Source organism: Anomalospiza imberbis, unplaced genomic scaffold (assembly GCF_031753505.1).
Source record: "Anomalospiza imberbis isolate Cuckoo-Finch-1a 21T00152 unplaced genomic scaffold, ASM3175350v1 scaffold_1137, whole genome shotgun sequence".
NCBI lineage: Eukaryota > Metazoa > Chordata > Aves > Passeriformes > Viduidae > Anomalospiza > Anomalospiza imberbis.
This window is the reverse complement of record NW_027099529.1, coordinates 20,834-31,116: the sequence shown is the minus strand read 5'-3', so window position 1 is coordinate 31,116 and position 10,283 is coordinate 20,834. Positions and strand designations below refer to the sequence as shown.

The following is a 10,283-nucleotide window of genomic DNA, read 5'->3' as shown; positions in this document are numbered from 1 at the left end:
TTTTTTCGGGGTTGTTTTGGGGTTTTTTGGGGCCATTTATAAGATTTTTTAGGATTTCTGGGGCTTTTTTGGGCCATTTTTGGGGTTTTTGGGATTTTTTTTGGGTTTCTTTGGGGTTTTTTGGCCGTTCTTGTGTTCACTTTTGGGGGTTTTTGGGCCATTTTTGGGTTTTTTTTGGATCTTTTTGGGGTTTTTGGGAATTTTTGGGCCATTTTTGGGATTTTTTCAGGGGGTTTTTGGGGCGCATTTTGGGGTTTTTGGGGTGTTTTTTGGGGTTTTTGGGGCGCATTTTGGGGTTTTCAGGGTGGATTTGGGGGTTTTTGGGGGCACACAGTCCATTTTTGGGGTGAATTTTGGGGTTTTTAGGGTGAATTTTGGGGTTTTTGGGGTTCATTTTGGGGTTTTTGGGGTGCATTTTGCGGTTTTTGGGGTACGCTTTGGCGTTTTTGGGGGCACCGAGTCCATTTTTGGGGTGCATTTTGGGGTTTTTGGGGTGCGTTTTGGCATTTTTGGGGGCGCTGAGTCCATTTTTGGGGTGCATTTTGGGGGTTTTGGGGTGGTTTTGGGGGTTTTTTGGGGTTTTTGGGGGCGCCGAGTCCATTTTTGGGGTGCATTTTGGGGTTTTTGGGGTGGTTTTGGGGGTTTTTTGGGTTTTTTGCGGGCACCGAGTCCATTTTTGGGGTGCATTTCGGGGTTTTCGGGGTGGTTTTGGGGTTTTTTTGGGGTTTTTGGGGTGCTACCTGACGAAGGGGTCCCCGCGGGTGTTGGGCCCCACCACCTCCATGCTGCTGGTGTAGATCAGCACCGGGACCCCCGCGGCCCGGCAGCCCCGGATCACGTTCTTGGTGCCTGAAACAGCCCCAGATCACCCCAGAAACCGCCTGAAATCCCCCAGAAACACCCCCAAAATATCCCAAAAATCACCCCAGAAACCGCCCGAAATCCCCCCAGAAACACCCCCAAAATATCCCGAGAATATCCTGAAATTATCCCCAAAAACATCCCCAAAATATCCCGAAATCACCCCAGAAACCGCCCGAAATCACCCCAGAAACACCCCCAAAATATCCCAAAAATCACCCCAGAAACCGCCTGAAATCCCCCCAGAAACACCCCCAAAATATCCCAAAAATCACCCCAGAAACCGCCCAAAATCACCCCAGAAACACCCCCAAAATATCCCGAGAATATCCTGAAATTATCCCCAAAAAATCCCCAAAATATCCCGAAATTATCCCCCAAAATATCCCCAAAATATCCTGAAATCCCCCGAGAAACACCCCCAAAATATCCCGAAAATCACCCCAAAAACCGCCAAAATCACCCCAGAAACACCCCCAAAATATCCCGAGAATATCCTGAAATTATCCCCAAGAACATCCCCAAAATATCCCGAAATTATCCCCCAAAATATCCCCAAAATATCCTGAAATCCCCCGAGAAACACCCCCAAAATATCCCGAAAATCACCCCAGAAACCGCCTGAAATCACCCCAGAAACACCCCCAAAATATCCCGAGAATATCCTGAAATTATCCCCAAGAACATCCCCAAAATATCCTGAAATTATCCCCAAAAATATCCCCAAAATATCCTGAAATCACCCCAAAAACATCCCCAAAAATATCCCCAAAATATCCTGAAATCACCCCAGAAACTGCTCCAAAAATCCCCTAAAAATCCCGCAAAAAGAGCCCCAGTCCCTCCCAGTCCCTCCCAGTATAAACCAGTCCCCCCCCAATCCCCACCCAATCCCCTCCCAGTTCCCTCCAGTCCATCCCAGTCCCTCCCAGTCCCTCCCAGTATAAACCAGTCCCCCTCAATCCCCACCCAATCCCCTCCCAGTCCCTCCCAGTCCCCCCCAGTTTGCCCCAGTCCCCTCCCAGTTTGCCCCAGTCCCCCCCAGTCCCCCCCAGTTTGTCCCAATCCCCTCCCAGTCCATCCCCAGTCCCCCCCAGACCCTCCCACTCCCCCCCAGTTTGCCCCAGTCCCCCCCAGTTTGTCCCAGTTTGCCCCAGTTTGTCCCAGTTCCTCCCAGTTTGCCCCAGTCCCCCCCCAGTTTGTCCCAGTTTGCCCCAGTTTGTCCCAGTTCCTCCCAGTTTGCCCCAGTCCCCCCCCAGTTTGTCCCAGTTTGTCCCAATCCCCCCCAGTTTATCCCAATCCTCCCCCAGTCCCCCCCAGTTTGTCCCAGTTTGCCCCAGTCCATCCCAGTCCCCCCCAGTTTGTCCCAGTCCCCCCCCAATTCGCCCCAGTTTGCCCCAGTTTGTCCCAATCCCCCCCAGACCCTCCCAGACTCCCCCAGTTTGCCCCAGTTTGTCTCAGTCTGTCCCAATCCCCTCCCAGTCCATCCCAGTCCCTCCCAGTCTGTCCCAGTCCCCCCCAGTTTGTCCCAGTTTGTCCCAATCCTCCCCCAGTCCCCCCCAGACCCTCCCAGTTCATTCCAGTTTGTCCCAATCCCCTCCCAGTCCCCCCCAGGTTTGTCCCAGTTTGCCCCAGTCCCCCCCAGTTTGTCCCAGTTTGTCCCAATCCCCCCCCCAGTTTGCCCCAGTCCCTCCCAGTTTGCTCCAGTTTGTCCCAATCCCCCCCAGTCCCTCCCAGTTTGTCCCAGTTTGCCCCAGTTTGTCCCAATCCCCTCCCAGTCCCCCCCCAGTCCCCCCCAGTTTGCCCCAGTTTGTCTCAGTCTGTCCCAATCCCCCCCCAGTTTGCCCCAGTCCCTCCCAGTCCCCCCCAGTCCCCCCCAGTTTGTCCCAGTTTGCCCCAGTTTGTCTCAGTCTGTCCCAATCCCCCCCCAGTCCCCCCCAGTTTGTCCCAGTCCCCCCCAATTCCCCCCAGTTTGTCCCAGTCCCTCCCAGTCCCCCCCAGTTTGCCCCAGTTTGTCTCAGTCTGTCCCAATCCCCCCCCCAGTTTGCCCCAGTCCCCCCCAGTTTGCCCCAGTCCCCCCCCAGTTTGCCCCAGTCCCCCCCAGTTTGCCCCAGTCCCCCCCCAATTCCCCCCAGTTTGTCCCAGTCCCCCCCAGTCCCCCCCCAGTCCCCCCCAGTCCGCCCCAGTTTGCCTCAGTGTACCCAGCACGTTGGCCCTGGCCATGGCCTCGGGGCTGCAGCGCCCCCAGACGTCCACCAGGGAGGCGCTGTGGAACACGGCCTGGGCCCCGCCCAGCGCCGCCGCCAGCGCCCCGAAATCGCCGACGTCGGCCCGGAGGAGGCGCACCCGCCCGCCTGGGGACCCCGAAAACAACGGAATTCACCCCAAAACCACGGAGAGCGGCGGGGCTGGCAACGGAACGCCCAGAAACCGGCCCAGAAACGGCAGAAAATTCACCCCGAATTCACGGAAATCGGCCCAAAAACAGCGGAAAATTCACCCCGAATTCACGGAAATCGGCCCAAAAACAGCGGAAAATTCACCCCGAATTCACGGAAATTGGCGGGATTTACCCCAAATTTAACAAAATTCACCCCAAATTCCCAGAAATCAGCCCAGAAACAGCAGAAAATTCACCCCGAATTTACAGAAGTCAGCGGGATTTACCCCAAATTTAACAAAATACAGCCCAAATCCCCCGAAATCGCCGACGTCGGCCCGGAGTAGGCACACCCGCCCGCCTGGGGACCCCGAAAACAACGGAATTCACCCCAAAACCACGCAGAGCGGCGGGGGCTGGCAACGGAACGCCCAGAAACCGGCCCAGAAACGGCAGAAAATTCACCCCGAATTCACGGAAATCGGCCCAAAAACAGCGGAAAATTCACCCCGAATTCACGGAAATCGGCGGGATTTACCCCAAATTTAACAAAATTCAGCCCAAATTTACAGAAATCAGCGGGATTTACCCCAAATTTAACAAAATTCAGCCCAAATTTACAGAAATCAGCGGGATTTACCCCAAATTTAACAAAATTCACCCCAAATTTACAGAAATCGGCGGGATTTACCCCAAATTTAACAAAATTCACCCCAAATTCCCAGAAATCAGCCCAAAAACAGCAGAAAATTCACCCCAAATTCACGGAAATCGGTGGGATTTACCCCAAATTTAACAAAATTCACCCCAAATCCCCAGAATTCGAAGGGATTGACACCAAAATTCAAATCAATCAGCCCAAATCCCCCGAAATCGCCGACGTCGGCCCGGAGGAGGCGCACCCGCCCGCCTGGGGACCCCGAAAACAACGGAATTCACCCCAAAACCACGCAGAGCGGCGGGGCTGGCAACGGAACGCCCAGAAACCGGCCCAGAAACGGCAGAAAATTCACCCCGAATTCACGGAAATCGGCCCAAAAAACAGCGGAAAATTCACCCCGAATTCACGGAAATCGGCGGGATTTACCCCAAATTTAACAAAATTCAGCCCAAATTTACAGAAATCAGCGGGATTTACCCCAAATTTAACAAAATTCACCCCGAATTCCCAGAAATCAGCGGGATTTACCCCAAATTTAACAAAATTCAGCCCAAATTTACAGAAATCAGCGGGATTTACCCCAAATTTAACAAAATTCACCCCAAATTTACAGAAATCAGCGGGATTTACCCCAAATTTAACAAAATTCACCCCAAATTTACAGAAATCGGCGGGATTTACCCCAAATTTAACAAAATTCACCCCGAATTCACGGAAATCGGCGGGATTTACCCCAAATTTTCACGGAAATCGGCGGGATTTACCCCAAATTTAACAAAATTCACCCCGAATTCACAGAAATCGGCGGGATTTACCCAAAATTTAACAAATTCAGCCCAAAATTACAGAAATCAGCGGGATTTACCCCAAATTTAACAAAATTCAGCCCAAATTTACAGAAATCCACGGGATTTACCCCAAATTTAACAAAATTCACCCCGAATTCCCAGAAATCAGCGGGATTTACCCCAAATTTAACAAAATTCACCCCGAATTCACGGAAATCGGCGGGATTTACCCCAAATTTAACAAAATTCACCCCGAATTCACGGAAATCGGCGGGATTTACCCCAAATTTAACAAAATTCAGCCCAAATTTACAGAAATCAGCGGGATTTACCCCAAATTTAACAAAATTCACCCCGAATTCACGGAAATCGGCGGGATTTACCCTAAATTTAACAAAATTCACCCCGAATTCCCAGAAATCAGCGGGATTTACCCCAAATTTAACAAAATTCAGCCCAAAATTACAGAAATCAGCGGGATTTACCCCAAATTTAACAAAATTCAGCCCAAATTTACAGAAATCAGCGGGATTTATCCCAAATTTAACAAAATTCACCCCGAATTCACGGAAATCAGCGGGATTTACCCCAAATTTAACAAAATTCACCCCGAATTCCCGGAAATCAGCGGGATTTACCCCAAATTTAACAAAATTCACCCCAAATTCACGGAAATCAGCGGGATTTACCCCAAATTTAACAAAATTCACCCCGAATTCACGGAAATCGGCGGGATTTACCCCAAATTTAACAAAATTCACCCCGAATTCACGGAAATCGGCGGGATTTACCCTAAATTTAATAAAATTCACCCCAAATTTACAGAAATCAGCCGGATTTACCCCAAATTTAACAAAATTCACCCCGAATTCACAGAAATCGGCGGGATTTACCCCAAATTTAACAAAATTCACCCCAAATTTACAGAAATCAGCGGGATTTACCCCAAATTTAACAAAATTCAGCCCAACATTACAGAAATCAGCGGGATTTACCCCAAATTTAACAAAATTCAGCCCGAATTCACGGAAATCAGCGGGATTTACCCCAAATTTAACAAAATTCAGCCCAAAATTACAGAAATCAGCGGGATTTACCCCAAATTTAACAAAATTCAGCCCAAATTTACAAAAATCCACGGGATTGACACCAAAATTTACAAAATTCAGCCCAAATTTACAAAAATCCACGGGATTTACACCAAAATTTACAAAATTCAGCCCAAAAGAACCAAAATTTACAAAAATTGCCAGAATTTACCCCAAAATCAGCCAAAATCACCCAAAGTTTTGGGGTGGATTTGGGGGATTTTGGGGAAAATTTTGGGAATTTCTTTGGGATTTTAGGGTGAAATTTGGGGCAGATTTTTGGGGAATTTTTTTGGGATTTGGGGGAATTTTTTGGGCGTGAATTTGGGGGATTTTGGGGTGGATTTTTTGGGAATTTTTGGGGGATTTTGGTGGAATTTTTTTGGGAATTCTGGGGGAATATTTTGGGAATTTTTTTGGGGATTTTGGGGTGAATTTGGGGAAAATTTCTGGAATATTTTTGGATTTTGGGGTGGATTTTTGGGGTGAATTTGGGGGATTTTTGGGGGAAGTTTTGGGAAATTTTTTGGGATTTTGGGGTGGATTTTTGGGGTGAATTTGGGGGATTTTAGGGTGGATTTTTGGGGGGATTTTGAGGGAATTTTTGGGGGATTTTGGGGGAATTTAGGGGCAGATTTTTGGAATTTTTGGGGTGAATTTTGGGGTGAATTCGGGGGATTCTGGGGTGGATTTTTTGGGAATTTTTGGGGGATTTTGGTGGAATTTTTTGGGAATTTTGGGGGTATATTTTGGGAATTTTTTTGGGGATTTTGGGGTGAATTTGGGGAAAATTTTCTGGAATATTTTTGGGATTTTGGGGTGGATTTTTGGGGTGAATTGGGGGGATTTTTGGGTGGATTTTTGGGGGGATTTTGAGGGAATTTTTGGGGGATTTTGGGGTGAATTTTGGGGCATATTTTTGGAATTTTTGGGGTGAATTTTGGGGTGAATTCGGGGGATTTTGGGGTGGTTTTTTGGGAATCTTTGGGTGGTTTTTGGGGGGAATTTTTTGGAATTTTGGGGGGGGGATTTTTGGGGTGGATTCGGGGGATTTCGGGGCTCACGGTGCCGCTCCGGGATCATGCCGGGGTCGGGGTTGAGGTCGAGGATCCGCAGCTCCCGAAGCTCCGGCTCCGCCTCCAGCAGCACCTGCACCAGGTGAGAGCCCAGGAAGCCCGAACCGCCCGTCACCACAGCACCAGGCCCTGGGGAGACTGGGATTGAACTGGGATTGAACTGGGAGGACTGGGAACGGTCAGAGCCCCAAAAAATTCCCAAAAAAATCCCAAAAAACCCCAAAAAATCGCATTGGGAACGGCCAAAATCGTCAGAATTCCCATTGGAACCCAAAGAAATCCAACTGGGAATGCTGGGATTGAACTGGGATTGAACTGGGATTGAACTGGGAGGACTGGGAACGGTCAGAGCCCCAAAAAATTCCCAAAAACCCAAAAAAATCCCCAAAAAAATCCCAAAAAAATCGCATTGGGAACGGCCAAAATCGTCAGAATTCCCATTGGAACCCAAAGAAATCCAACTGGGAATGCTGGGATTGAACTGGGATTGGAACTGGGATTGAACTGGGATTGAACTGGGAAGGGTCAGAACCCAAAAAAATCCCAAAAAACCCCAAAAAAACAAAAAAAATCGCATTAGAATGGCCAAATTTCACATTTCAACCCCAAAAATTCACCTGGGGGAGCCCAAAACCCCAAAAAAAACCAAAAAAATCCCCAAAAATTCCATTTGGCGCCCCAGAAAATCCCAAAATTCCCCCCAAAAAATCTCAAAATTACCCAAAAAATCCAAAATTACCCAAAAAAATACCAAATTTTCCCCAAAATTTCCCCCAAAAATCCCCAGAATTTCATTATGATTCCCAAAAATCCCCAAAATTCTCCCAAAAATCCCCCAAATCCGCCCCGAATTCCCCTCCCCCACCCGGAAGCGGCTCCGAACTCGCCCGAAATCGCCCAAAATTCCCAAAATTTGCCCAAAATTACCCAAAAATCCCCAAAATTCACTTTGAAGTCCCAAAATCCCCAAAAATATCCTAAAAAATCCCCCAAATCCCCGAAAATTCCTAAAAAAATCCCCAAAATTCACTGCGGGACCCCCAAAATTTCCCAAAATTCCCAAAATTTCTCCAAAAATTCCCAAAAATTCCCCCCAAAAATCCAAAAAAATTCACTTTCGAGCCCCAGAAAATCCCAAAAACCCCGAAATTCTCCCAAAAATCCCCAAAATCCGCCCCGAGTTCCCCTCCCCCACCCGGAAGCGGCTCCGAACACGCCCAAAATCCCCAAAATTTGCCCGAAATTGCCCAAATTTGCCCCAAATTTCCCCTCCCCCCCTACCTGGGGCTGGGCGCCCTCCATGGCGCCGCCGCTGCCCCTCCCCCACCCGGAGTTTGGGGCGATTTCCCGGGAATTTGGGGAGGCCACGCCCCCTTGGGGGTGGGGCGAGGGCGGGGCGGGGGCGGGGCGAAAAAAACGGCGGGGGAATTTTGGGGGGAAAAATCGGGAATTTGGGGTTTGAGACCACAAAAAGGGAATTTTTGGAGGGAGGAAAATTGGGATTTTGGAAGGGAAATGGGGTTCGGGGGGAAATTGGGGGTTTTGGGGGGAAATTGGGGGTTTTGGGGACGGAAATTGGGGATTTGGACACAAAAATTGGGGATTTTGGAGGGAAAATTTGGGATTTGGGGGGAAAAACTGGGGATTTTGGGCAAAATCAAAGAGTCCTCCAAGCGGGCCAGAGCGGCTCCAATAAGGGGTGAATGGCAGTGACCATAGAGTTGAGAAAAGGGGCGTTGGGAATCATGGGGGATTTTGGTCCTCCGAGCGAGGCCAGAGCGGCTCCGACCGGAAGTAACCATCAAGCAGAAGCGGTAATGACGGCGCGGACCGAAATGAACATAGAGATGAGGGGAGATCGTTAAGGTTAACGGAAGTTGCGGTCCTCCGAGCGGGCCAGAGCGGCACGAAGCCGGAATAACCGTTAGCCACCAAAGGGAGGACCCAAAACGCGGCGGTTTGGCACCAAAAAGGCAAAACCGTGACGCAATCGGGGCCAAAAACCGGACCTGAGCCGCTTTTGGGCCAAATTCCCGTTTTTCGGGATTTTTCTTGGGGGGGAGAGGCCAATTCCGGTTTCACCACCCACTTCCGGCGGTGTTCCCTCCTTTCCGTTCCCCCCGCGCTCACTTCCGGTCGCACCCGCTCCGTTCCGGCCCCGGTGAGTCCCAAAATCGGCGAAATTCGCCCCAAAATCGGCGAAATTCGCCCAAAATCGGCGAATTTCGCCCCAAAATCCCCGAGGAAGGAGCGAGGAGGGGGAGGGGAGTTTCACCCGGGCCGTTAATCGCTGCGGATCGATGGATCGAGCGATTTTCCCAAAAATCGCCGTTTTCGCCCCAAATCCGCCCCCGCCTTTTCCCGATTTTCCCGATTTTTGCCCCTAAGGCTCCTCCGGGCTGGGTTTGGGTCAATCTGGGCCCGATTTGGGGCAATTTGGGTCATTTGGGGTCGATTTCCGTCAATTTTGGGTCGATCCAAGACAATTTTGGGTCGATTTAGGCCAATTTAGGTCGATTTTGGCCGCTTTGGGTCAATTTGGATCAATTTTGGTCAACTTGGGTCAATCCAAGGCCAGTTTGGGTCAATTTTGGCCGATTTGGATCAGTTTTGGTCAATTTGGGTCAATTGTGGCTGATTTGGGTCAATCCAAGGCCATTTGGGTTAATTTGGTCAATTTTGTCCAATTTGGGTCAATTTGGCTCAGTTACGGTCAATTTTGGCCAATTTGGGTTAATTTTGGCCAATTTGGGTCAATTTTGGCCAATTTGGGTCAATTGTGGCTGATTTGGGTCAATCCCGGGCCAATTTGGGTTAATTTTGGTCAATTTTGTCCAATTTGGGTCACTTTGGCTCAGTTTTGGTCAATTTTGGCCAATTTGGGTTAATTTTGGCCAATTTGGGTTAATTTTGGCCAATTTGGGTCAATTTTGGCCAATTTGGGTCAATTGTGGCTGATTTGGGTCAATCCAAGGCCAATTTGGGTTAATTTTGGTCAATTTTGTCCAATTTGGGTCAATTTGGCTCAGTTACGGTCAATTTTGGCCAATTTGGGTTAATTTTGGCCAATTTGGATCAGTTTTGGCCAATTTGGGTCAATTGTGGCTGATTTGGGTCAATCCCGGCCAATTTGGGTTAATTTTGGTTCAATTTTGTCCAATTTGGGTCACTTTGGCTCAGTTTTGGTCAATTTTGGCCAATTTGGGTTAATTTTGGCCAATTTGGGTTAATTTTGGCAATTTGGGTCAATTTTGGCCAATTTGGGTCAATTGTGGCTGATTTGGGTCAATCCAAGGCCAATTTGGGTTAATTTTGTCAATTTTGTCCAATTTGGGTCAATTTGGCTCAGTTAGGGTCAATTTTGGCCAATTTGGGTTAATTTTGGCCGATTTGGGTCAATTGTGGCTGATTTGGGTCAATCCAATGCCA

General features: G+C 48.9%; 1 protein-coding gene across 1 annotated transcript; it reads right to left on the bottom strand.

The window, feature by feature from the left end:
* Positions 1 to 736: 736 nt before the first annotated feature.
* LOC137465835 (3 beta-hydroxysteroid dehydrogenase type 7-like) lies at positions 737 to 8,156 on the bottom strand. Its single transcript, XM_068177854.1, has 4 exons — positions 8,136 to 8,156; positions 6,843 to 7,014; positions 3,063 to 3,215; positions 737 to 849 (listed from the first exon to the last, which is right to left on the bottom strand). Exons 1-4 carry the CDS (start codon positions 8,154 to 8,156, stop codon positions 737 to 739), a joined length of 459 nt encoding a protein of 152 aa, XP_068033955.1.
* Between the last annotated feature and the right edge of the window lie 2,127 nt (positions 8,157 to 10,283).